The sequence below is a fragment of the Calcarisporiella thermophila genome (genome assembly GCF_041956535.1).
Source record: "Calcarisporiella thermophila strain CBS 279.70 unplaced genomic scaffold VTP21scaffold_35, whole genome shotgun sequence".
Classification (NCBI taxonomy): domain Eukaryota; kingdom Fungi; phylum Calcarisporiellomycota; class Calcarisporiellomycetes; order Calcarisporiellales; family Calcarisporiellaceae; genus Calcarisporiella; species Calcarisporiella thermophila.
The window spans coordinates 12,585-38,151 of NW_027192225.1; the positions used below are offsets into that span (position 1 = coordinate 12,585).

The window sequence follows — 25,567 nt, forward strand, 5'->3', positions numbered from 1 at the left end:
ACTACACTAACCCTCCCCCGCCTGTTCCTAATTAATGTCGGAGCTTGAATATCGTTGGGATAGCTTGATATGTGACTCAAGTTATGACAGAAAATGCTTAAAATTGCTCACGTGGCGTAATGGATAACGCGTCCGCCTCCTAAGCGGAAGATTCCAGGTTCGAGTCCTGGCTTGGGCGTTTTATAACATTTTGAACTCTTAGCAACAGTATAGCAGAGTGAAGACGCGTATTAAAGTAATAGTATAAAAATATTTTTAATGTCACCTATAATCAAAATGTTGACGCATATCACATACATGTATATACAGAATATGGTTGATCTCCATTATTATAAACTAAATATGATATTTTCATAATAATAAAACAAAAGGATAACTACACTATATATAATTTGGAAAAAAAAGAGCTATCCACAATGTGACTGGAAAAAAATAATATCACAGAAGAAAAGGGGATAGGGAGACAAGAAGAAGAGAGGGTCGGAAAATAGCAGAGCATAAAATAAAAAATGAAAAAAAAACACATATTGTATAATGTAAACCATATGTATATTGTAACAATATTGGAAGAAGAGTGGGTGGGGTAGTAATGAATAAAAGACATATACATCGAACCTCAAGTCATGTTTTTTTTTTTTACACAAAGGCAGTAAGTGGGTCTCTCTCTCTCTGTCCCGAAATATATAGTAATGGATCCCACAAAAACAATTCCTATACAAAATTTCCACAGCTATTTATAGATAATGGAGAGCAAGAAAGATAAAAAGATCATTAAACTACGATTGCACCAATGAAGTCTGCTTCTCTTCCACAGGGATATCGCTCACGACATCATCATGACTCTTGGGCGTGAGGAAGCTCCCTTCTTGTTCCGACTCAAATTTCAAAGCCTCCATATCCTCATCTCCTTCTACAAAAGCCTCGTCCTCTTCGATCTTCTCTAATTCCAAGGGGGGCCCAGCGGTAGGCTCTACTTCCACAGCTTTCATAGTAGCATTTCGTTCTACAGTTTCCCCTGCAGCTAGGAATTTTTCCACCTTGGATATCAAGTGTTTTCCGTACGTAAACTTCTTCAGAGTGACCAAATGGGGTTGAATTTTCTCCAGCAGCTGTGCCCTCTGCTCTGGAGCGGCAATTTCAAGCATTTTTTGCACAACATAATTTGCAAACTGATCACGCATCATCCCAACAAGCCCTTCACTATCGATTACCTCCTGGATCAACGCAACTCGATCCGAGCGAGTGCCATAGGTGATGCACCTTTCGATGACATTGCTTGCGAATTTATGCTTGCTAAGGTTGCAAACTTGGCCTCGGACACGAGCACACACTTGCATTTTATCCTCGGGACGCCCCCGCTCCAGAACGTGCTGGATCACATAGTTACCATACTGATCGAGCAATAAATTGTTTGTGTAGCGGTGGAGCTCGGATAGAATCGGTTTCTATACAATAGAGTTAGGTAAAATTGTGTGGAGAAGAGGGGAATAATAAGTCTCTTACTGTTTGCTCTTCTGTGCAATGCTCAAAAATCCGTTGGATCACTCGGCAGCCATAGGGGTGGGTCGCCAGGTGATAGACTTGCCCATGAAAAGCATCGATGATGAACTGTACTTCGCGTGCAGGCACTCGTTCAATTGCTTTCTGAATGACGTGGTTTCCATTCTGATCCTTGACACATTTTAAGATGTGTCCATCAAGCTCACGCACAATGGCCGTCTGTTGATCAGCTAGTACATGTTCAAGCGCTTTTTGAACCACTCGACAACCATACATTTGCAAAGTTAGGGAGAGCACATGCCCCTGCATCTGGTGCGCGAGCATCATCTTGTGGCGCTGGCTGCCATGCTCAAAGAACTTTTGAATCACGTAGTTTCCGAACACATCCGTCATTAATTGCAGGGCGTTAGGATACACTTCCTCGAATACAAGCTGCTTTTCCTCTGAGTTGGCTGATTCGAGTTTTTGTTGAATGAATCGGGAGCCGTGCTGATCCCCACTAAATTCAACGATAAAGCCCGCGATATCCTCGAGCTCGTATCGGCGGGTTTTATTATTACGGAATTCCTCAAGTAGAGGGCTACGGACTACAATATCGGCGGCAAGATTCCTCTGGGCAGCAAGTATTTGGTGTTGTCGCATTTGCTGCTGAAGTAATAACTGATGACGCAGCTGTTGCTGCTGAAGTAGCAGCCGGTAATTCTGCAGAGCATGCTTTTTCTCCGCTAGACTTGCAGCAGCATTACGAAGGGATACGTCCCCACCTAGTGGACTTGAATTAAGAGTGGAGTGCACTGAAAGGTTCAGAGCACCACCCGGAGCGAGAGCGGCCTCGTATGGCTGCCGAGCAAGGTGTTCAACTGGCAGCCCAGTAGCGGTTGGTGAAGGAAGAGTATTTGAGGTATTGAGAAGAGGTTGTGGATGACTCTGATATGAAACTACAGGGGACATGATCCCGATCTCGGGACTAGCAAGGTTGCTCATTCCTTGCAGTTCCCAAGGATTCCCATATATTCCTTGACTATGTTGACGTGAGCCCATTCGTTGGGTGCCCAGCATTTGTGGATTCATATTGAGTAGTGCCTGATATTCCCGAGTCGCCTGGTTCTGGGGCAGACGCTCATGATGAGGAGTCCCCTGTTTTTTCTGTTGGAAGTAAGTGTCACGTAAGTCATCAAAACTAAATGTTTGCAAGATGGCAAATGATCTGCTTTACCGGTGCATCTGACAACTCCAATCCTTGCATCGCCATAAGTAGCTCAGCGTTCTCTATCCTGACCCTTTCTGATATCTCCTCACCCATTACTCCTGCACCTATGTCTATTCCATTCATCATATCGTGGTGATGACGAGAGGAAAATTCTTGAGAGGGTGGGGTAGAATTTGCTCTTGGTGGGAGCTCGTTCATCTGGGTGTGAGAGGTAGACTGTATCATTCCAAAATTTTGACTGGATAACACATGTCTAGGATTTTCGTCATAGACCGGATGGTGTGTGTATCCAAGCTCTGCAGAGTAGTCATTTGTAGAGAAAGTTTGCTGAGCGTCATAGGTGCTCGAAGGGGTGATATAGTGGTCCATTGCGGAGGAAGAGTTGCGTGAGATGAAATCAGCTGCACCTCTAACAGGAAATTGAGATTGATTATCAGCAATAGATGTGCGCTGCGCCAGAGAATCCGTTCTAGCCCCATTCAAGCTCCTAGTTTGCCCTCCCCCATACTCGACGGTACGCTGCCATATAGATGCACCTGGCCCGGCGACAACAGCAGATGTTGGCGCAAATGCCAAGTCAAATACATTATTTTGCTCAATATTGGCAACGGGTAACTCACGCGCCGTGAAAGTGCCTAGTTTTTGATTAAATCCTGAATTCAATTTTAGTTTTTATTTTCAATTTCCTTCCTATCTCTTAGTCATAGATAAAAGTGCATACCGAGTCCATATGATCGGCCCAAGTTTTTCTCGGAGTTGGTAGAGAAGGTAACTGGCCCATTTAAATTCAGGCCACCTCCCCATACTTGCCATGCCGCCGCCGAGGATGGGCTCGTGCTTGTTAAGGACATATTTGATTCATCGTGTCCATACCCATGCAGATGCCGGAGCGTTGGAGGGCTTTCATCTCCTTCCAGGGTGCTGGAAGAGGTGGACTCACTACTTCTAAGTAGGTGCTGTGAAGGCGGAGCGCTATTGGAGCGGCTCAGGTCATTGTGGTCAGAAATGTTCTCACATCCTTGGTCGTATCTTTCAGGTAAAAAGGATGAGAGATGCTAATTTAAAGTGAGAGTATTAGAATCCAAGCTGAGTACTAAGATAAACAGTCAATAGAGGAAAAATAAGAGGAGGAAACTCCTACCTGTCCTTGGTGCTCTTTCATGGCCAATGGTTGGTAAATATTCGATTTGTTATTTCTAAAGACTGGGTCGTCTGTAAAGGTGCGCGGCAGCATTATTCAAGATACTCTCTAGTAATAAATTTTAAACTAATGGTAGCGAATTTCTTCCGTAAAAACGAAGTTAGGTGAAATCGGCATAAGGCTCTAACAAATCCATCATTCTAGCTTACCCCTAATGCTGAGAGATATATCTCCACACTCTCCTCCCTAATATTGAAGAAAGGGATACTTCAACTAAAGTGGGGGAATTAGGTTTAAGAATTAAGGGTGCGAATTATGGACATATAATAAAGGCTTCAGAACTTCAAAATATTGGGAATGGTAACACAGTGAGAAAGGAGGAGAGAAGCTAAGAGGGTGAGAGAACAGGGATGATGACTATATACAAGATGATCGTTATATACAATATAAATCTTTTTGGTTTGAGAAAACTGAGGGAAACAATCCGTTTCTCACACCCAAAAAAAAAAATAGAATCAGAGAAACCTTATTTATTTCTAAGCCATACTGTGACGTTGCTCCCAAGATATTTTTGTAATTTTTCTGGAACAGGGCATATGTCATAGGATAATCGGATGGTATTTTATCTGCCAAGACACTTCATGCTAAGGTAGTAAATGGGTTTGGAGTTTAGACGGGCACCAAGTGAGATATCCACTAGCCAAGTCATATATTCAGAGGCATTATCATCTACTGTTCTCTATTCACAGTGTATAGCATACAATGCGCTAATTGTTAATGTTACATAGCTTTTGTTTTGTTTAAATACAGTCAGATTCGGGATGATCATAAAATTTCTTGTTTCCATAACAAGAATAAATTATTATCAAAAACTTATTCATTTTTTCGGTGTCAAGTGTCGCAATAATCTCATCAGATAAAGAAATGAAAAAAAAAGAGCTAGGCTGGATTGGAATGGCATAGTTTCTATTTTACAAAAGGAAAAAAAAAAAATAAATGTCATCAAGTTTTCCAAGATGATTACTCTCAGTATCGCAGGTCCTCTCTGTAAAGGTAGAGTAGATCTTCCTTACACGCGCCTGGCAATATTGTCCAGGTATTCATTCTCCAATGGGCCTGCCCTTGCGGCTAGGGCTCGTTTCAATTTTGATGCAAACTGCTCTTTTCTCAAAAAGTCTATCGTCGATTGGGCCGATGCAGCCGTATATGGCACGCGTTGCAGTTTTGAGGGAGACGCCCCTAGAGCTGCACGGTGTTGTAGTGGTGAGCCGGAGTCACGTTTGGAAGTTGCAAAGGAATCTCCCAGAGAAAGCCGAGAGAGAGAAGTATTGAGCTCGTCTAATTCTTGCGCACGATCCGAGATGGCGCTGCTAATATTGCGGATGACGCGATGGATAGTGTCGAGCGAGGGTGCACGAAGCGAGCGACTTCCTCCAATTTTTTGCTCCTGCACATACTCTTTCATTTGGGCGAGGCATTCCTCCATGCATGCGATCTGTTCGCTCACTTTCTGAATTGCCTTCCGCAAGCGCTGCTGATCCTCTGCTTGCTCTGGCCCGAGGTTGCGCACTTTTACAAGCTTGGCGAACTCTGGATCCATGCGTGCTCGAAGAAAGCGGGCCGCTTCCTCACGCTTCGTCTCAATTTTCAGAAGGTCGCTTTCCATATTCAGCACCTCGCGATTAAGCTGTGCAGCATTTTTACGTTCCCTGTGGGCCTCTTCGACAAGTTTCTCGACAAGCTGTACGAGGGATGAAAGATCTCCAAGGGACCAGTCTTCAGGATTACCAAGGTCTTCTTCTGATCGGATATCGGCAGACGATCGCTTTAAGCAGCAGAGCTCGTCGTTGATCTGCAGAATGCGAGCATGTAAACCGCTCAATTCCCGGGAAAGTGCGCTATAGGTATCATCAAACTCCTTGGTGATGACTTCTTCAGTAGTAGCAGGAGCGGTTCGTGCCGTGTCTTGATTTTCCTTTCCAGGTGCGGGAGTTGGTGCAGGTTTCTCTTCCTTCTTTACCTCAGCGACTCCTTTTGACATAACTCCAAAAGTTGGAGCAGTTATCGATGGGGGGGCAGGCGTTGGCTCCTTCTTTTGTGCCACATCAGCTCCCAACTTAAATCCTCCGAAAGATGGTACTGGAGGAGGAGCCACCGCCGAAGAAGTAGAGGGCAACATTCTGAAGGAGCTCGAAGTCGGGGCTTGGGTAAGGGACTTAGAGGAAGTGAGAAGAGGAGATGCCTCTTTGTTCTCCTCCTTCTTTTCACCGAGAGTAAATCCACCAAACGAGATTCCTGTAAGCTAAATTAGCAGTTTTGAAAAATAAGCATAATTCGAGTTAGATATGATCAGACCGGAAAAGTTAAAAATCAATTTCATTTTTTTTACCTCTTTAGCCGCTGGGAGAGCAGACTGAGGTTTACCGAGATCGCCAAATGGAAAAGAGGGGGTTTTTGGCGCTTTTTCGACGTTATCTGCTTTTTCGCCAAATGAGAATTTTGGGTCTCCGAAGGTGGGGCGAGGAATAACAGCAGCAGCGGTAGTAGCTGGTACCACTGGAGCGGCGCCTTCCTGTTTTGTTTCAGCTTTCCCGCCACCAAGGTTGAAATTGCCAAAGGATGGAATGACAGGGGTAGAAGTAGTCGGAGCCGAAGGCTCCGACTTAGTAGTTGCGGGGCTAAATGGAGAAACAGTGGTCCCCGAAGTGTTAAAAGAAAAAGTGCCAATGGACGTGGATGGTCCAAATTTGAACATGGGGGGTTCCTCTGGTTTCTTGGGCTCTTCAGAGATTGTGGGAGCTTCCACAGGTTTTTCAACGGTGATAGACGGGGCGGATTCTTTATGCTTCTCAGTTGGCTCTACAGACTTCGCTTCGGGCACTTCAGTTGGAGCAGAAGGGGGTAGAGTTGTAGAGAGAGCAGGCGCTTCTATGTTTAACTCCCCAAGATTCAGTGAATTAAACGAAAGCTCTGCCGTACTCTATCAGTTGGGAATAAAAATAATTAAAATGTTCTTTGGTGGATAAGATAAAAATAGTAAATAGAGATACAATACCTCAACAGATTTATCAGCAATTCCAACTTTCTCATCTTTGCCCTCACCATCCTTCTCTTTTTGCACTTCAGTTTCTACCGCTGACTCAGGCAATTTCTGAACCTGTTGGACTCCCTCTTTCTGGGCAACAAATACATCCTCAGTCGAACTTTCCGGTTTTGCTTCCTTCTCTTTCTCCAGTTCGACCTCAGAAGAGGTTGGCTTCAACGCAGTGTTTTCTGCCGGTAATGCGCCGGCAATGCTTCCAAATGAAAACACAGGCTTCGGTGGTTCTTCATTAGATTTTGTAGTAGTCTCTTTAGCTTGTTGGCCCAGAGCCGCAAATGAGAAAGCGGTAGATCCGAAAGCAGGGGCGGCTGGTGTAGTGGTAGTAGGAAAAGCGGGAGCGGGTGATCCTCCAAAACCAGTGAAACCAAATCCAGATTGGCCGAATGCAGGTGCAGAGGATTTAGCCGCACCAAAAGGAGTTTGTGCACCAAATGTTGAGCCCGAAAAAGGCGAAGGCGCTGCAGTAGCAAATGGGGATGTTCCACCTGTAGCCGCTGAAGCAGCAGCAAATGGAGAATTACCGGCGAAACTAAAAGGAGAGGGAGTAGATGCTTGCGCGTTCGATTTTGGAGCACTAACAGTACCAAATGAGGAGCTAGATCCGAACGCAGAGCCAGAGCCTAGCATTGCAAAGGGAGAGCTCGAGCTAGGGGCAGCACTAGAAGCAGAGGGCGTTTGAAGAGGTGCAACTGGTTTGGGCCTTTCAGCAGGTGTAGGGGGAGATATCAAAGGTGCGGCAGAGGCGATTGTGCCGGGCATTGGAATCGGTTGTGCTGGTGTCATTCCTGCACATCTCTCCCCGTTTTGGACGGCTGCAATATTTAGACAATGATATGCACTGACCATTCCTTCGTTATTAAACACATAAAGAATGGGCACTGGGGGAATCGGCGTCTCATCGATTTCAGGGGCAAGCGGGGGAAGTTCATCACTGGAGGTGAAATCAAGCGCCAAGCCTAGAGGAACAGTGTCCAAGTCTGTTTCCTTGGAAAGAGGCATGGATGCACGGTGGGTCTCATCTAGAATCCATAACTGCCACGCATTTTCGCCATTATGTCCAAGCACACTTATATCTATGGATGGAATGTTGGCAGAAAGGACTATGTGCTTTGCATTAGAGCCCCTATAGATAGATGATCACTAATTAAATGACTGTCGAGATAATTAAGGAAAAATTAGGAGAGTACCAATTCCGAATCAACTCGAAGTAATAATGAGATCGCCACTCCCCTGCGCCAAAACTCATGCAGATTTCACGGAAATTGATGTATCGCGGATTATTTTTGTCTTCCTCTGAGATCACGTACACGTCCACGGGTTGTGTTTCATCGTCGGGAGAAGCATAAGCAACTACAAAAACTGCATTTTCAAGCCATAATACATCTTGGACTATCAGCAGCATCATTAGGCGAATTAGCTGGATGAAATACCTTAACAATCAAGCTAGGCACAAATAGACATACCTGATCTTGCGGGTTGAGCGCTCGCTACGGACGGGGGTGGGGAGTGTACTTTCTTCCGAGCACCATCTGGTGCATATTGAACTAGAGTTGCTTCGCGGGTACCGCAAACGACTCTTTTTCCTTTTGGCGACCAGCAAACTACAACAAAAAAATGATAAATTTTGTGTGCGTTCATATAGGTTTCAAAGACCATTCACGTACTTGATGTGAAATTATTTCCCTCGAGTGTGGCTACAAGCCCACCTTTCATGTCCATAAGCTTGACCTGGCCGCTTGCGAGTAATACAGCAAATATATTTGCATTATCACCAGGATTTGGCCGAACGTCAAGAATAGACTCGCCAAGTGAAATAACCTGTTCTGGTCCCATCGAAGGTTTCTATATTCATAAATATAAATACATACACACATATATGTTTAAAAAAAATCAACATTTAGTAATTATCGAATAAATGGGATTGATCTTACCCATTGTGCCAGCTTCTCCAAATTGTACATCAAAATGTTTCCACCCCCCACGGTGACGATCACGGTGAGCTGGTCCGCAGAAATCCGTAAATGATGCACATGCCCCTGACTTACCGCTACCTGTGTTTGTGCTTTTAGTTTGGTGATCTCTTGCTTCGGGCTTTCCTTAAATGCGTTACGGAGTGATTGAAGTGTGTCGAATACGAAACCTTGAATGAATAGAATCATTGGGTTTAGATAATTTCTTTTGACAAAGTGAAAATAATAAATAACCACCTTGTTGTGTTGCGGCAACAAAGTATCCATATTTATTAGAGACTGCAAAAAGTGACACATGAGAAGGAGTGTCTTCAGCTGTGAAGGGGGTGTCTGACACTTGGATCAACGCGCCCGCGTTCAGCTGCCGAAGCTGAAAGAACTATTAGATTATAGTGTCAATGAAACTACGCCTGTTTTTGATCTCGATCAATCAATAATAATAGTACTTCAACACTCTCTTCCTGACCGTCTTCTTCCGGCGTGTTTTGATCCAAAGCCGAGAATCGACTCATGCTCTTGTTTATAGGAAGAAATCCAAAGAGCGTTAAACAAACGATTTGGACGCGGTATTAGTATTGTCGGTGGCTTATATTTCTGAAACTCGAACTCAGATAAGTTTGTTTATATTCTATCTCGAAATGGTTTATTTCTTTTCATACTCCCTCTCACTCCCTTTACCATGCTCGACTTTTTACTTCCACCTCCACCTTCAACTTGGTCGAAGGATGCTACTTTCAATATCCACAAAACCATCTCAGGTGAATCATCTGCTCATTATTGCTATTCAATCTAAACTAACTCAACTTTTCAACTGATTTAGCCCCCATTGAGAAGGTAGTAGAGCCTGCCGGCACTCATTTTATCGCTTCGGTTAATCGAAAACTCGCCAACCGCACCCTCTCCCAAGAGGAGCGCCACTTGCAGGAGCAATTGACTGCCAAGGAGAAGGAACAGGATGAAGGGGAAGCTTTCGAGGAGGAGGAGGAAGACCCAGCCCTTCTGGAGCTAGATCCCAAGGAATGGAAGGTAAGCATACTCTCTATTTATTAAGGATCCTGTTGTTTGTACACTCTAGTTTCCATGTCTTCCTTTCATGACTGGAGACTTTTTATATACAAACAAGATAAAATATCATTCCTCGCTACTTCACCTGTAACTGCCTATAAGGGTCAGTTACAATTGGTCTATCCCTGAGGAAACATTTCCGTTTTTTCTTTCTTTCTCTTTCTGTCTCCAAACATATTGTTAATCGTTGATTTCGCAACAGCATCATGATCTCTACGCAATTCTGGGCATCACCAAGCTTCGTTACAAGGCCACCGATGAACAGATAAAGAATGCATACCGCCGAAAAGTTCTGAAACATCACCCCGACAAGAAGGCAGCATCCGGCAATGTGAACGACGACTCCTTCTACAAGTGCATTCAGCGTGCCTACGATATCCTGACAACTCGTCGTCGTGAATACGATTCCGTGGATTTTGGCATGGACGAGTCTGTGCCGAGCCCCAAAGCCAAGGGCGACTTCTTTAAACTCTATGGCCCAGTGTTTGAACGTGAGTCTCGCTTCTCCAACAAGCATCCAGTTCCACAGCTAGGCGACATCACCTCGACGCGAGAGGAGGTGGAGACCTTCTATGATTTCTGGTACAACTTCGACAGTTGGAGATCCTTTGAACATCTGGATGAGGAGGATGTGGAGAGCGCAGACAACCGAGAAGACAAGCGTTGGCTGGAGAAGAAGAATCGCGCTGCTCGTGCCAAGCGGAAGAAGGAGGATAATGCCCGCCTCCGCAGCATTGTAGATCAGGCCTTGAGTCTTGACCCTCGTATCAAGTTGTTCAAAGAGGAGGACCGTAAGCGTCGCAATGCTAAGAAAAACCAGCGTGCCGAGGCGGAACGGCAGGCCGCGGAGGAGAAGAAGAAAAAGGAGGAAGAGGAAAGACTGGCCAAGGAACGGGCCGAGGCTGAGGAGAAAGAACAGCGTGAAAAGGAGAAGAAGAACAAGGAGCTGCTGAAGAGGGCGGTGAGGAAAGAAAAGAAGACAATCAAGGCCTTAATGAAAGACCATCACTATTTTGTGGCAGATCTTGCCGAGGGCCAGGAGCCCTCTGCAATTCAAGTGGAAGAGCAGCTTCAGAAGCTTGATCGCCTGTTTGACCGCCTGAAGACGCTGGAGGAATTGGAGGCCGTGCGCAAGCGAATTGAGGAGGCTGCACCCCAAGGCACTGCAAACCAGGTGTTGGACGAGGAGCTGGCCAAAGAATAGGAGTGCGTCGAGCTGAGTTTCAGCACTTGTTGCTCGAAATACTATATGTCATTGATTACAATTTGATATATCTACTATTGGATATAAGCTCAAGTATTTATGCACCTTTGTAATATCAATCCACTAGAAAATAGACTTCAGGCTCTTTTAAGGCTTCTCTTGTAATGCTTTGAGAAAAAAAACTCTCTCTTGTGCCGGCCACAGCCGCTAATTTAAAGTTGAGCATGCTTGAACTTTGACCCTTCCCACTAGGAGTAGATCCAAAGAGGGGATATTACTAGTGGAAAAACTTTTCTACAAATACTCTCCTGGCTATCCAATCGAAAGTCCCTGCCGTGACTGCCATCTCCGAACCAAGAAATGTGAGCCACCTAGTTGTTTCTTATTTTCCGGGAGCTGAGCAATTAGAACGCTTGGAACATTCTATGGGATATCCCATCTCATTTTTATTTCCTTTATTTTCTCCTCTCCAAAAATCAATTCCATCTTTATTCTCCTCTCCTCCTTCTGCTGCGCTTAGATATGTCTGATCAGAAAGGTAACTACGCCTACCCGGCTTCCCCTGCTCCTGCACAACCTCCTCCGTACGGACAGGGTGCGCAGCAGAATTACTCTTACCCTCCTCCTCCCGCCAATGCAAGCTACCAAGGAGGAGCCCCCTCCTATGGTGCCCCACAACAACCCTACGGACAAGATTCACGCTATGGAGGCTCACCCTACGGCGCACCGCCACAGCAAGGAGGTAAATTGTTATATACGGATTTTTTTGTTTTCATTTATAATCACACATGTATATCCACATATACCTATATCTATTTCCTTGAACTGAGGATGAAAATTTGATGAACACTTTTACTCAATCTCTATTCCCACTTGTGTTTACAGGATATTATTCCCCTCAGCCTGCACCAAATGTAGTCTACATGCAACAGCAACCACAAAAGAACTCTATGGGAAATGATCTCTGCCTTGGATGGTAAGTTTGATTTCTCATGTCCATCCTAATGAAATTTCTCCGTATTCATCCTGACTCTCTCCTGCTTAGCGCGTTGGGAGCATGCATGTGCTGTTGCTTAGATGCTATCTTCTAATCAAATCCCAGATGGGTGAAGATGCATCCATCACTTGCGCTATTTTTCCTTCCCTAACTCCCTTCCCCGGCTCAAGAGCAACCCATATTTATTTACTTTTCATTGAGGATAATATAATTCAGCCAAGGCGCATCCGTATGATTCCTATATTCTGAAACTGATATACTCTGTTTTTATGTTTTTTTTTTTAAGTCAAAATAAAAAGACGCATTTTTGGAGAGGCACTGCCCCCTCTTCCAACCTATTCAAGGAGCAAACGGCTTGGTTGTGGCAGAAAGAGAAGAGCATCCAGATACCAATGATTGCCTACCAGGCCTAGACGATATTTGATTGAGAATATACGATTCATCAATGTGGCGATTTTACTCAGATATCCTGAGTGGAGCGGTGATAAGAGCGATATTGTGAGATGTTTTGCAAGGGTGGAGCACTGGAGCATTTCCACGTTGGCTATAAACGCTTATTTGATGTGTACACCGCGAGTTTCTGCTCTGTTGCTGTATACAAAGTGCTAAAATATTCACCATTGGGCGCGGGATCGTTTGACATCGGTAATCTTGTATTTTTGTGGCCAGCTTTTGAACTTAAGTTGGGCTTTAGTTTTCTCTCCTCTACGCATACCCAGTTGAGATGTTTGGATCGAACCACTCGAACCCCCAGTATGGCCACATCTATAGAAGGACGAGTCTTCGTCATTAAAATTAACAAGCATTTGTATTCAAAAATAAACTGCAGCCTAGGCTTATCTTCTTTCTACACTCTCTCCCTGCGAAATGTCCGCAATTCCCTCGCTTGGCCACACGGTCACATCGTATACTTGTTTGTTTTATTGTAATATAAGCCGTCTGAGGTACCAAACGCGGCTATTAGCTCAATCATTAATTAGGTTCGAACAAACGAACTACTGTAGATAAACGGAAAAAGCTTTATAAGATGGGACTGAATCAGCTTAAAGAAGCATGGACAATTATCTAGATTTTGTATAATCACGAATGCAGGCTTCGTGAAATTAATGAAATCCAAGGGGATGTTAGAAAGAGTCTAATAAAACTTTCACCTCCAAATTTGCAAGCACTTCAATAGATGATTCCAAATGGATCCTCACCCGATATTCACTGCATAGACTTCCCCTCTATTACCTGTTTGAAGATTGGGGTCCGATGAGTTCATGCGCGTCCTTGAATTGGGGAACAAGTTGGCTAATTTGTAAGAGAATCCATAATACTTAAAATAGAAGCTCGCCCCACTTTTGATAATGTCATGAACCAGAGTGCCCAGAGCGACCGTCAGTTTTCGTAACCAGAATGCTTTTATTGGATGCCTTTGCGGGTCCCTCTAATCTTCATATCTACAGCGAGAAGACGGGCATGGGTTGCAGCAGTGCGCAGAGCTCTACATCACCAATTTGGTTCATATTAATTGACTTTGCTTTGCCACCATTCAAAGATTGCATTTGGAACTCCGGCACCGATCAATGCTATCTCCCCCCGTTCCTCCGTAAAGAAAAAAGTGGAAGAGGTTAATCGGTGGTAAGAAAAATAACAATTAAACCGCGCCCAAGATGTTGCCACGGACTTCCAGAGTATTCAATCATCGCACTCTTCTCGCCACCAGCGGCCTATTAATTGCACTATTCTCATTATGGGTGGAATGTATTTCGGGTCGTAGTTTGCATAGAGGATTGGGAACATCGCCTCGCAGAATGGTGTTTTTATTGGGCTCTGGGGAATAGAAAACTAAATAGCAATAACGGGACAAAAGACATAGAACTAATAAAATGCGATATCCAATAAGCTTATAGGTGCCAAATAATATAGTATGAATGGGGTTCCATAATAAGGGATGGAGAAACGAAGCACAACAATAGACATTCTTAGATAGGTGCATAGGGGGGATAAGTGTAGAACGATTAATTTATGAGCGCCTCTGGAACAAGGAGTCCCAGCCATTATTGGGAGGTAGCCACCTCCTCCTGAGGCTGTTGCTCCTGAGACTTCTGCGAGCTGGCTTCCTTAGCTTGTTGTTGCTTCGCTTTCTTCTCCTCCGCCAGCTTCTTAGCCTCAGCGTGCACCGCCTGGATCATGGCACTCGAATGTGTGTATAGGGATTGCACGCGCTGGCCAGTCGGGCTCTGTAGCACCTGATTGGCTCGCTCCTGGCCCGAGGCGGCTGCCCCCTTGACCCGATCCTGCACCTTGAACTTCTCGTCGAGCTGCGTGGCCTTTTGGTGGACGGTGGTAGAGACTTTGTATTTTTCGTCGATCTGCTTCGCAATATCTTGGATCCGCTTGAGATAGGATTGTACGATGGTGCTGACGCTATATTTCTCTATAAAAAATAAGGAGGAACAAGGTCAGACAAATGGTAGATGCAGAGCCGCTAGATTCTGATTTTACGATCAAGAGCCAACGCCTGGGACACAATAGAATCCTGTAAGTTGTATCCTGCGGCCAAAATCTCCACCACCACTTTCGTGACCGGCTTCGATTCCTGTACGCTCTGGTCAGTCCCATTGCCGTCCTTATTCTCTTCGCTCGGAGCAACGCCTTCAAAGAAGTAGTCCACCGATACGTTCTGATCGCCAATCAGGGCATTGTTGAGCATGCATGCCGTCTTTGCGGCAGTTTCACGCTCAAACCAAACGAGTGCAGTCTGGTTATCATTCTCCGCCTCCCTATGGCAATGACATATCCAATGGGTATTGTGGCAATAAAAAACAGGCAGGGATAAGGGAGGCTTACTTTTGGAGCTCAAATTCCTTTATTTTCCCGCAGAACAGGAAGAAATCCTTGACTAAAAAGAAAGAGATAAAGGACATGTACCGGTGTCCTCCCTCCACAAGAGAGTGGGCGGGGGAAAAGACCAATGGGCTAATTACCAGTCTTCTCAGAGACAGAGGGGGAGATGTTCTTTACCACCACTATGCTGGGCGTGGGCTTCTCGGGGAGTTGTGTTTTCCAAGCTGTCATTGTAGAGGACTATTATGTTTTTTATTATGGAAAAAGGTTAAAGGAGAATGATTAGCAAAGTGGGGGTGGTGCTTAATTGGGGAAAGGGAGTGAGATAAAAAAAATCTCGCGAAGTCATTTTTCGAATTCGCGAACAAGTGCAAGCAACGTCATATGCCTACGTATCCATCCCCATCCTTCTTAACCGCTTTCATTCACGCGGGTATGCATAAGAAATAAAAAAAAAATAAAACAAACCACCACAATCACTCTCTCTCCCTGTGCCCCTTACACCCACCTTGAGATACGCATGCGCACACAAAACAATTACATGTATCCAGCTGCTCACTATTGCTGGTCACCCACAATTTTATCTTGCTGCTGTTGCTGCTGTTGCTGCTCTGCTGCACTACGCCTTTTTTTGGCCGACTCTTTCAATCTATCCCATCTTTCCTTGTATTTGGTTAGGATAACTTGCTACAAATTAAAATACAAAAGAGGCGGTTTTGTCTGTTAAACAAATTTCCGTCGGCAAATCACTTCTATGCCAATATACCTGTTTCTCATTTTCCATCCGCATGCGACGTAACTCCTCCTCGAGCTCCCTTACCCTTTTCTGGAGCGACTGGGAATTCGCAACTAATCACCCAAAGGATGTATATGAATCTTGCCAGCAAAATCCAAAATTAAGGGTTCACTGTGGCTTACTAGCAGAATTCTCCGGCGAGGCTGCATTTTTCGCCATAGCCGAAGATCGCATTGACTCTTGGCTTTGCATAATCCTCTTGGCTTGACGTTGAACATCATTGCGAAATTGGAGAATACTACTACGTAAAAGATTGGCTTCTTCCGCGGCCTAATGTAAAAGTAGGATTATTATTGTTTAGAGATAAAAGCGGTGAAGGAAACGGAGTTCAATAGAATGGTATAGCCTTCTCGATATGTGGAAGACAAAACTTGCCTTTTCTAACTGCAGAACTCTCCGAGAGAGTCTATGAGGAAAAAAAGAACAAACATACGTTAAAAAAGTGGAGCGATAAGAAAAAGGATAAAAGAGAGCACACAAACCGGTCAATGATAAGCTTTAGTTGTTGGTTCTCTATCGCATACTCTTCGACTGTCTTAGTTGGCGGGGCACTATAGAAAGGGCCAAGGTCAGTGAAATCTTTTCAAGAAATGAGTCTATCTACAATGGTGTGAGCATACAATGGTATTGACTGGGAGGGTGTATAGTAGCGTGATCCGCCCTTGCTGCTGGCAGCCAAGGAAGGGGGATTGGATTCCGCATTTGGATCTTGTTGACCCGAGGGGACAAAAAAATAGGATTCCAAGAGCTTGCTGGTGAGTTCGTCGACTGGGACGTTAGAAAGGGAAAAAAAAAAGTTGAAAAATCAGCTCATATAAGAATCGAAGGAGCGGAGACACTAACGCCTATCATTGATACCCAGCCCACTCTTTTCGCCATTGGAAAGGGCTTCCGGCTCCCGCTCAGGTAATAACGGCGCGGTGGTGAAAGCAACCGGATTAGAGAGCTTCTGCACTAGGGTTTCAACGGTCTCCCAGAATTTTTCAAAAGGGTCGGAATTATCTTCCTAAACAAGAACCAAAGATAATCGAATTAGGAGGGATGAATTCAGTTCATGGGTGGCTAGCCAGCGGGAAGTCTCACCTCTTTTCCAGTCTTTCCCTTGAGCATCATATACGATTCCGAAATCTCCTGCGAATTGGACGCATTTGGATACGCGTCGTGCGAAGAGCGAGAGTTTCTATCTACACTGCCTTCTAGAGGGCATGATGTGGGGTTAGCTAAACTCTCCAAATAAATAATTAGGAAAGGTCAAGTTAACATGCCTTTATCCGCCCCTGAGTATAAACCAGGTCCTAATCTCGAGGACCCACCACCCTCATTTTCTCGCTCTGCCTCACTCTCCGCACTTAGAGGCCGATTTGGGATGGGGCTGGAGAGTAATGCCGGGAGTGCTGAGTATTGAGACGGCGCAGACGCCGGCTTTAGGTGATTCGAGGGTGTATAGGCTCCTCCTGATCGAGTGGATGTTGGGGTGCTACTGGTAGGCTGACGTTTGCTCACACGTCGTTGCAATTCTTTTCCCTGCCGTGTATGATTCGCATAGAGGAGCTTGAGTGTACGCACGGCTTCTGGGTCGGAAGTGTAGTTGACCGCATGTAGGTATTGCTCTAAGGACGAACAAAGGCAAAGGATATTGTGTTAGGCGAGATTCAAAAGTAAATATGTAACAGGGTAGCATTAAAAGAATACCTGCAGCTCTGAAATGAGCCTCTATTGCCTTTGACCACTGCTCTCTCTCTGCATACTCTTCTGCCGCTGTGGCAAATGCATGTGCCTAGTTAACACATTAGATGTTATTACTAATTGCCAACCATACACTTCACAATAATGTCACAGGCAAATGAAAGCTAGTATTCAAATCTAAAGGTGACTTACGGCATTAGCAGGGGAGTCCTCCATGTTAAATCATTTGAGGAGCTGAACGATCGATATTAATAATTTTTATCTTTCACTCGTACTTTCATTTCCCTCCCTCCACCTGATATTGATGTGACCGGTTATTTTGCCCTAACCCAACCTAAATAGTGTACAATTATTTGGTGCGCGTTGTCATCTTTGGCAATTGGACCATTGCATATATCGACTAATAATGGCGGACGCCGAACAACAAAACACCGCAAAATCCGTTCTTTACTGTGGCGGTTTGTACTTTTCTTTTCACTTGACTAGCTGTAAGATTAATAGTCTAATGCTCTTTTTTTTTTCAATATTAATTGACAGTGTGCACTATGCCACCCGAGGTAAGTTCTTGATTTCCCGTTTCCACTCGTCTTTCGCTTCCTTTTTATCGATTCTACTTGGCAACAGATGAGCTAATATATGGAGATCTCACCCATCTTTTGCATTTTCGTGCTTCTCATAATCGTATAGTACTGTGAATTCGGTCCTACCCCTGCGAAATGCAAGAAGTGGATTCAGAAAGCCCACGTGGATCTATACGAGCGGTATTACGGAACCCAGGGTTAGTCCGTTGCTTCTGTTTATCTTCTTTCACTCGCTTTGTCTGACATCGCTTCTTATTATCCAAATTCAGAGTTGGAAAAGAAGATGGAGGAAGTCAGTGTGGATGATAAACCTGAACGTAAGTTTAACCGCTTAATGTATTATATCATTGTGTGAATGGGGTCTCACTACTAAGGGTATAACACATAGCTGAGGAAAAGAAGACAAAGGAGGAGAAAAAGCTGGAACGTGAGGCCGAGAAGAGAAAGGTAGGAATATTGTTTTTTCCCTATTGGATTCTGATCAATTTATATTTTTCTGCCTCCTTATTATTTGTTTCCACTCCTATAGCACGCGAAAATACAGCTGAAACGTATCGAGCGCAATAAACGCAAGTCCGTCACGAGTATTTATGGCCTTGAAGTTTTCGGTATTTCTCTCCTCTACCTCTATCATACATCCCCTCTATTGATCATAAGCATAACCCCCTCTTCCGTGTGATAGGTGTGGATTTGAAGAAAGCCGCCAAGCTGTTTGCGAACAAATATGCATGCGGTTCCTCAGTGGTTAAAAACCCACAAGGCCTGGATGAGATTGTGATCCAGGGGGATGTGATTGACGAAGTGCGGGAATTGATTCTCCAGACATGGAAGGAGGTAAGATTCCACTTTCATTTCTTCTGTGATGGAGCGTGTGAGATGAAGTGAAAAATATTTTATTTCAATAACTGTAGATCAATCCGGACAACGTCGAGATCGTAGAGGAGAAGAAGAAGAAGAAGAGCGAAAACTAAGAGGGAGGGAACTTTGCCACAAAAATGCCAATGAACGGATGGACGGTTCTTTTTCCTCTGTAAGGCACAAGTTTTGCTCGTTCCATGTATATAGCGTTTCCCGGTAATATTCATGGTTCATTGGCTTGGGGAATGAAAAGAAAAAAAAATCACATAAATATACTTATTTTGTTTTTAAATACACTGAATCAATGCCCTCCTCTCACAATCTTAATGATCAAATATACGCTAAAGCCTCATAAAAAAAACGACCAAATCTTATATTGAATAAATGCCAGTGGCATTACGACTTTATTGATGACAGCGATTGGAGATATGGCCGCGGAAAACACAGCGGTCTCTCCAACTCCCAAAAAGATAAGAAAAAAAAGAAGATAGGAACGCGGGTAAGTCCCATTGTGGAGTTTACCCTGATTTAAATATGGCAGTCCAAATAGCCTTTATCCAACAACCCAACCACAATCATACGCTTCCTATCAGCATCAATCAGAGCAGTACTGGAGGTGGAGTAATTTGCGCCGGGATCGCTCAGAACAGTGGCCCACTCATTACGTGGCGTATCCAATGACAGAACCAGTGAGCTTGGATGCCTATTCATGGTAGCTAGTTCGCTGCACTTGCCCATCATACCCATCACTTCCATTGCATTCGGGTGCGCCGCAGCCACTACCCGCCCTTGTTTGGGTTCGTAATCCAGGTTGTCCAGGGCGTAGCCCGTGTAAACACTCTTAGTTTTTTTGAGAATGGGTGATTCATGCGACCAATTGATGCTATATTCGCTAATGTCGCCGGTGACTGTACTGGCCACGTAAACATGTTGGCCGCTAACATCGGTTGCGATTCCGTTAGGGAAGGCAAGGCCGCTGATGACGGTATGCACAACGTCCTTTTGTGCATCGTAGAAGGCCACGGTGGTAAGAGGGATCCCGAGCAAGACCTCTGCCACTTTCAGGAGGACGTGGGATAAGTACGAGTCGTTGGTCAAGAAGAAGGAGGGCGTCCCGTCTTTGCCCCTGCGCTGATCAACCACCACCAGTCCATTGGGGCTGAAAATGTGAGGGGAACGGATGGTGCGATGGTGAACAAGACCATCCGCGGAGAGGGTGCTCGAGTCCTCGGGAATGCGGTAGTGGAAGATTTCCACAGTCCCATTATTGGGGAGGTATCGGTTAATAACGGCGAGGGTCAGCTTGGACGGATCAGCTTCATCGTCGGAGACACTAATTCCTACGGGGCGGAATGCGGGGGTACTAATTGACGGGATGGAGAGCTTTACGGGCACAGAAGGATCCTGCACAAGGGGGTGGAGGCAATGGAGAATTAATAGAGGGAGAGGAGTAGACCGCTGGTGGATTTTCCAGTTACTTTATCTAGACTTGTCACCCATATTTCGCCAAAACTTTTTTCGGATTCATTGTCACAGTAGGGGTATGTTTTGTATCGGTCGGATTCGCACGACAAAAAGACTAGCCCCGAGGGACGATGAATAGCAGCATCTTCACAGTGGATAGGTCCTACGCGAAAGAATCAAGTTTACAACTTCGTTCTCAACGCCAGACCACAGATAGGTTCTACCCTGTATTTTTTGGCATTTGTCAATGTTGTAACTCTCAACCACGCGTCTCAGGCCTAGAATCTCAACCTTGTGCTTAACTAAGGTGAAAATGCTGCATGAGTAATATAAACATGGCAACAGAGTCCTTCACTCTAAGACCCTACTAGTTTTATAAAACCGAGCTGAGAACAGCGCCACCAGCACCGAAATGAGGATGAAAAAGCGTGAAAAGTACATCTCGAAGGGTATTTATAAACCACTTCTTTAAAACAAAACTTGAAGAGCCGGTGCACGTATTCGAGGGAAATTCCCAGCTGCATGTGACGGAGGAGGCGAACTTGGCCAAGTCTCCTACGCCTCACTTCATTCTGACCGTCTAAGGAAAGTAGATTCACGAATCCTACTCGAAACAAATTTGGGATGCTTTTACAAAACTCAATTGTCCATACATGGAAAGCATTTTTTTCTCTTAATTTTCGCCTCCTGAATAAGAACTTGGGTAGACCTCCTTATGCGGCGTAAAAATTTTTGCGGAATAGTACAAATCCAAGTCGAACTGTCTTTCTCCGGGTCGATAAATCTCTCTGAAAACCTGGTGACTGCCATCCATTCAAACCACCCAAAATAATAAGACCCTTACATTTATTCCTAAACACAGTCTAGGAAAATAATTGGATTGGCTCCAGATTTTCTACTTTGGCTCTCCTGTAATAAAGAATAAAGAGCACCATTAATGCCATGGGGTTTGGCGTAATAAGAGTTATATATCCAATGAGTTCCTTGGGCTGCCTATTGATTTGTCTCACTAATTTTTTTTCGCACTCCAGATGAATTTATACTCACAGGTCTAAAGGCGGTGGCGACATGTTTTTGGTTCATAGATTATCTGGAATTACATTTATCGAGGTCGGGTTGTACCAAACAAATTGAAACTAGTTTATTTCCTCCCTTGCCTCATTTAAAAGGTAAAGAATGCGTTCCAAAACCATGGCCTAGATTGGGCCTCCAAAAGGTCGGACTGAATTCAACATGCGGCGAGGCGGATATACTTGAGACCCTTTTCGACACCGCTCAATATGTCTTCTATGGAAAGTGTTGGTTTACTTTTAAAGCTAAAGGGGATGGCATGTTTCATAAATTAAAGACAGTATTGCGTAGTGTATCAAGCTTTGACAATTAATCAATTTAGAACTCCTAGTGGCCGAATCCATTTTTCTCTTGTAATGTCCTTCAGATACTTTTATAGTCTAGAGGTGACACCCAACACAAAAACGAAAAAATTCTTGGAGAAAAGACCGCCAACAATCCACCCTTTGCGTTGATGAATCTTCAATATTTATCGAGGAAGATCAACAATGCGACCATTTGAGGCCAGCTAAGCATTTGCGTCGCAAAGAGAACATAGCGATTGAAGTGTCATCATAATTTGAGCTAATAAAGAAATTCAAGGTCAATGAGAGATGAGCACGCAGACAGAAGCGAGAGTTATCCAAGTATCGAAGAGGTCGGGTTTATTTGAACCTTGTTAAATATAGTCCAGAAGAGTAACAAAGAGCAAAAAAACTTGTCATAAGAGAGGGGAAAAATAATAATGAAATAACAATCTATAATAAACAATGGGTGGAATTGGCAAAAAAGATAAAAATAAAAGATAAATAATAAGAATTAAATGCCAGGATAATTAGAGACCTCGGAATTTGATAAGAGGTGGGCGGATGCGAGATCACCAAAGAGAGCCTCATAGCCATCATCATTATTAGCGTTGTATGAGACGGACATCGGGGAGGAAGCCAGCTCATCCTCTAGCTTAGACCAGGCTAGCGTCGGCTCTCCCTCCACTTCCTCTGAGCCAAGCTCTGTCTCCTCGATTAGATCCATGCCTACATCACTACCGCGCGGAGACTGGTAGTTGTATCCCTCCAGCAAGAATGGAGAGAAGCTACGGGTCTCATGTCTGTTGTAGTGGGAACGATGGTGTTGGAAATGGTGGAGAAGCTGTTTTGGGTAGTGGGCAAAGGGGTGGGAGTAGGGCGAGAAATGGGCGCTCCTCTTCCTCCACATATCAGAGGAGTACATGGTCTGAGCGGCGGCGGAAGAGGCCATGGAGGACTCGAGGTGCTTGGCGTGGGTTCGCTTATGTACAGTAAGGCTGTCGGAGCGAGTGAAGGTCTTTCCGCACAAGGGACACTCATACGGCCGAATATTAGTGTGCGATCGAATGTGCCGCTTCCAGTGCTGGTGGCGCTTGAACTGCCGCACACATCCAGGATAGGGGCAGACGAATGGGCGGGGCTCTGCGAAATCATCTGTGGAGGGGGTGCCCTGTCGTGAAGTAGGCATCGGCATGAAGTGCTTTCCCATGACAGCCGCCATCATCCATTCTTCGGGATTGCCCGGAGGTTCAGAGCCGGCAACGCGGCGAGAGGATGGATACATGCCGAAGGGGAAGGGCTCTGGGGTGGACGTATGGCAGCGACCGGCAGACATGGAGAAGGGTGAATGGGCCGCACCGCTTGTCGGATCCCACTGGGATGGGAGGAGATGGGGCGAGATATGATCCAGTGAGGCGGCTCGGTCCCAGCGTGCCCATACGCGCGAGCCCAAATCCGAGGCAACTGAAGGCACGGCGTCAATTGAGAATCTCTGGTTCCTGTTCGGCTCCGCTTGCCCATACGCCTCGGGATCTAAGCCAGGGGTCGAGGAGTAGCTTCGGGGCTTGACGGGTGTCGACCTCTCATCGGGAGTACACTGGTCAGGCTCGGTGGGGGCGGGGGTGGCCGAATGGTCGAAAGCCTCGGAGGCTCCTCCACCTCCGGCCAGACCTGTGTCGGTGCCTGTTCCAGTGCCGGTGCTCGAGTCCTCTGATTCGTTTCCAAGGAGGGAGCTCCGCAGTTCGAAGAAGGCGTTATCGGTCACGTCCGCGCTAATGGTGATAGCGGGCTCTGACACGGCTGTGCTGGTTGGCGTCATGCCTTTCCTCTCTCTGCGGATGTCTCTCTCGAGGGCATCGAGGAAGAGGCGATCATGCGGCACCGAAAACCAATAGTACACCTTTTGCTTTTTAAGGGTCCGGATGCAATTGTTCTTGTGCAGCAACTCCAGGAACTCACTCCTGGTTTCCTCGAGGACCGCGTCGTGACCCGGGCGTAAGTGCCGCATGTCGCTGAAGACGCCCTCTTCGAATTTTTTGAGGTTGGTGACGGGGCGTCCGAACGCCTCGAACCGGTACACCAGAGCGCGCAGAATATCGGTGGAGGTGATGTGGAAGAGCTCGTTCCAGAGCACGCAGGTGATCTGCTCTCCATTGGGGAGCCGATACTGGCTCATGGTTTTCTCGCTCTCCATCATGGATGCGGGCGCAGTGGCCAGAAAGTAGCGCAACGCCTCGATTTGGGTCATACGCTCCTCCTGCGGAGTGGAGAGGGCACTGAAATTACCGGTGAATTTCTTATCTTGTGGCATTATCGAATGAGTCTAAGAAAGGGGTGGGATGCTAGAGTAGAAAGTGGATGGGGTGGATAAATATAGAGAGATAAATAGGGCAAGAGAAAGATGCAATAATAATAGATAATGAGAAAAATGAAGAATTAGATGGTACACCCTCTAGGATGAATTAGAAGACTATTAAAAACGAGGGTGGGATTGCCAATGCTGAGTGAATTAAATAACCGGTTGATAGTAGGAGCAAGAGATGATTATGGTGCAGTAGACTCTCTTCAATTATAAGACATAATAGGAGGTGGTTTTCCCAAGTATTGAATGGGTAAATAGAGGAATAAGCTGCGTTTAGGATAGAGGGAATACTATGGGAGGGGGAGGTGTGTTGAGAATGGGAGGAGTGGGGGCGGGGGAGGGGAGGGGGCGAGAAGAAGAGAGGTGCTTTTGAACGGTTTGACGAAGAGAAGTGAAGAGAGAGAGAAAAGAAGAGGAGGAGGGAAATGAAAGAGGACGGGACGGCAGTAGGAGACCGAAATATATATAAATGATCGAGCTAAATGAGGTAGATGATACGATTGTCCACCCTGAACCCGAGACATTTCATTCTGAATTTATTGCGACTTGCTATTATATTCTGTTGGGCATCTTTGGGCAAGCAAGCCATTTCTGCAGCGGTGATCGGGGTGCAACGTGCCACGAAGTGATATATCTCATCAATATAGCGGTTTAGTAATTGAACCAACTCCCTCCCCAAATCTTAAGACTTAATCATTTGTGTGATGGCCCTAGCACGGCTCATGCGCTTGGCTCGCAACGATGAAATTGGAATTTCCCCCCGGTCCTCGTTCGTCTTGTTTCTCATTAATTCCCCTCCCTGTTCAATTCATCGGGCGCAGCCACCCATCCTCGGAAAGGAAGGGGCTTTCATGTGGTTGAGCCCATGAGATTCAATCCTCGTCATCATACTCCTTCATTACACGGTTTCATGGCAACTTCTCGAAATAGCCGCTCCCGGTGGTCCTGCTATTTTTAAGTCATTTCATATTTCAGCTTTATTTTTAATATCTCGCCTTTTCTGATTAGTGTGCGCGGTATGACTTTAGCCACCCGCCAGGACATCGCGAGGCAAGAGGGGCACTGGATCCTTATAGGTGTAGCCATGACGTTATTGAACCCTCCTCTCCCTCCCCTTAGCCTTGCCTCCTGCGGATTCACTCTCAAGGTTGGGCCTATCCCTTGCAGCTCGAGAGGGGGAGAGAAGGAGCCAAAATAGAATTGGGAAGCGCAATTTCCCCCCCGTCAATAGACTCTCGGAGGTAACCTACCGGAGACTTCCATTGTCCCATTCCAGAACTCAATTCGATTCAATAACGCCCCTATGGAAACTCTGAGCTTTTTTTATTTTCTTGGTGAATGGGCCTCATGGAGGAAAAGGGCCGACCTTGTTTTAAAATTTAAGCTTCTAAATAGCAATATGTATACTTCGGGATCGCGATGCTAATTGAGAAGCCAAAGTCG

General features: G+C 45.4%; 10 protein-coding genes and 1 non-coding gene across 11 annotated transcripts; 4 read left to right on the top strand and 7 right to left on the bottom strand.

Annotated features, from left to right (window-relative positions):
* The first annotated feature begins 105 nt into the window (after nucleotides 1–105).
* VTP21DRAFT_t336 lies at nucleotides 106–178 on the top strand. Its single transcript has one exon. It is a non-coding gene; the product is annotated as a tRNA-Arg (tRNA).
* Nucleotides 179–776: 598 nt separating this feature from the next.
* On the bottom strand, nucleotides 777–3,944 carry VTP21DRAFT_7961 (uncharacterized protein; the record flags this gene model as incomplete). The annotated part of the gene is made up of 5 exons (XM_069398760.1): nucleotides 777–1,445; nucleotides 1,504–2,646; nucleotides 2,717–3,363; nucleotides 3,432–3,765; nucleotides 3,852–3,944. The coding sequence occupies 5 exons, from the start codon at nucleotides 3,942–3,944 to the stop codon at nucleotides 777–779; spliced, it is 2,886 nt and encodes a 961-aa protein (XP_069245977.1).
* Nucleotides 3,945–4,920: 976 nt separating this feature from the next.
* VTP21DRAFT_7962 (uncharacterized protein) lies at nucleotides 4,921–9,436 on the bottom strand (the record flags this gene model as incomplete). Its single annotated transcript, XM_069398761.1, has 9 exons — nucleotides 4,921–6,153; nucleotides 6,241–6,831; nucleotides 6,907–8,077; nucleotides 8,142–8,343; nucleotides 8,418–8,555; nucleotides 8,619–8,796; nucleotides 8,886–9,094; nucleotides 9,162–9,303; nucleotides 9,371–9,436. 9 exons carry the CDS (start codon nucleotides 9,434–9,436, stop codon nucleotides 4,921–4,923), a joined length of 3,930 nt encoding a protein of 1,309 aa, XP_069245978.1.
* A 167-nt stretch (nucleotides 9,437–9,603) lies between these two features.
* On the top strand, nucleotides 9,604–11,193 carry VTP21DRAFT_7963 (uncharacterized protein; the record flags this gene model as incomplete). The annotated part of the gene is made up of 3 exons (XM_069398762.1): nucleotides 9,604–9,682; nucleotides 9,745–9,950; nucleotides 10,192–11,193. 3 exons carry the CDS (start codon nucleotides 9,604–9,606, stop codon nucleotides 11,191–11,193), a joined length of 1,287 nt encoding a protein of 428 aa, XP_069245979.1.
* A 522-nt stretch (nucleotides 11,194–11,715) lies between these two features.
* VTP21DRAFT_7964 (uncharacterized protein) lies at nucleotides 11,716–12,284 on the top strand (the record flags this gene model as incomplete). The annotated part of the gene is made up of 3 exons (XM_069398763.1): nucleotides 11,716–11,935; nucleotides 12,079–12,169; nucleotides 12,239–12,284. 3 exons carry the CDS (start codon nucleotides 11,716–11,718, stop codon nucleotides 12,282–12,284), a joined length of 357 nt encoding a protein of 118 aa, XP_069245980.1.
* A 1,590-nt stretch (nucleotides 12,285–13,874) lies between these two features.
* On the bottom strand, nucleotides 13,875–14,171 carry VTP21DRAFT_7965 (uncharacterized protein; the record flags this gene model as incomplete). The annotated part of the gene is made up of 1 exon (XM_069398764.1): nucleotides 13,875–14,171. The coding sequence occupies one exon, from the start codon at nucleotides 14,169–14,171 to the stop codon at nucleotides 13,875–13,877; it is 297 nt and encodes a 98-aa protein (XP_069245981.1).
* Nucleotides 14,172–14,232: 61 nt separating this feature from the next.
* Nucleotides 14,233–15,253, bottom strand: VTP21DRAFT_7966 (uncharacterized protein; the record flags this gene model as incomplete). Its single annotated transcript, XM_069398765.1, has 4 exons — nucleotides 14,233–14,612; nucleotides 14,681–14,958; nucleotides 15,026–15,077; nucleotides 15,163–15,253. The coding sequence occupies 4 exons, from the start codon at nucleotides 15,251–15,253 to the stop codon at nucleotides 14,233–14,235; spliced, it is 801 nt and encodes a 266-aa protein (XP_069245982.1).
* A 327-nt stretch (nucleotides 15,254–15,580) lies between these two features.
* On the bottom strand, nucleotides 15,581–17,720 carry VTP21DRAFT_7967 (uncharacterized protein; the record flags this gene model as incomplete). The annotated part of the gene is made up of 11 exons (XM_069398766.1): nucleotides 15,581–15,709; nucleotides 15,789–15,871; nucleotides 15,941–16,088; nucleotides 16,194–16,224; nucleotides 16,301–16,369; nucleotides 16,439–16,586; nucleotides 16,662–16,824; nucleotides 16,902–17,014; nucleotides 17,084–17,428; nucleotides 17,511–17,595; nucleotides 17,697–17,720. 11 exons carry the CDS (start codon nucleotides 17,718–17,720, stop codon nucleotides 15,581–15,583), a joined length of 1,338 nt encoding a protein of 445 aa, XP_069245983.1.
* Nucleotides 17,721–17,910: 190 nt separating this feature from the next.
* Nucleotides 17,911–19,056, top strand: VTP21DRAFT_7968 (uncharacterized protein; the record flags this gene model as incomplete). Its single annotated transcript, XM_069398767.1, has 8 exons — nucleotides 17,911–17,962; nucleotides 18,042–18,061; nucleotides 18,192–18,282; nucleotides 18,355–18,402; nucleotides 18,474–18,532; nucleotides 18,615–18,693; nucleotides 18,768–18,919; nucleotides 18,997–19,056. 8 exons carry the CDS (start codon nucleotides 17,911–17,913, stop codon nucleotides 19,054–19,056), a joined length of 561 nt encoding a protein of 186 aa, XP_069245984.1.
* A 415-nt stretch (nucleotides 19,057–19,471) lies between these two features.
* Nucleotides 19,472–20,848, bottom strand: VTP21DRAFT_7969 (uncharacterized protein; the record flags this gene model as incomplete). The annotated part of the gene is made up of 4 exons (XM_069398768.1): nucleotides 19,472–20,347; nucleotides 20,422–20,570; nucleotides 20,632–20,709; nucleotides 20,776–20,848. The coding sequence occupies 4 exons, from the start codon at nucleotides 20,846–20,848 to the stop codon at nucleotides 19,472–19,474; spliced, it is 1,176 nt and encodes a 391-aa protein (XP_069245985.1).
* Nucleotides 20,849–22,276: 1,428 nt separating this feature from the next.
* VTP21DRAFT_7970 (uncharacterized protein) lies at nucleotides 22,277–24,073 on the bottom strand (the record flags this gene model as incomplete). The annotated part of the gene is made up of 1 exon (XM_069398770.1): nucleotides 22,277–24,073. One exon carries the CDS (start codon nucleotides 24,071–24,073, stop codon nucleotides 22,277–22,279), a length of 1,797 nt encoding a protein of 598 aa, XP_069245986.1.
* Nucleotides 24,074–25,567: the final 1,494 nt, after the last annotated feature.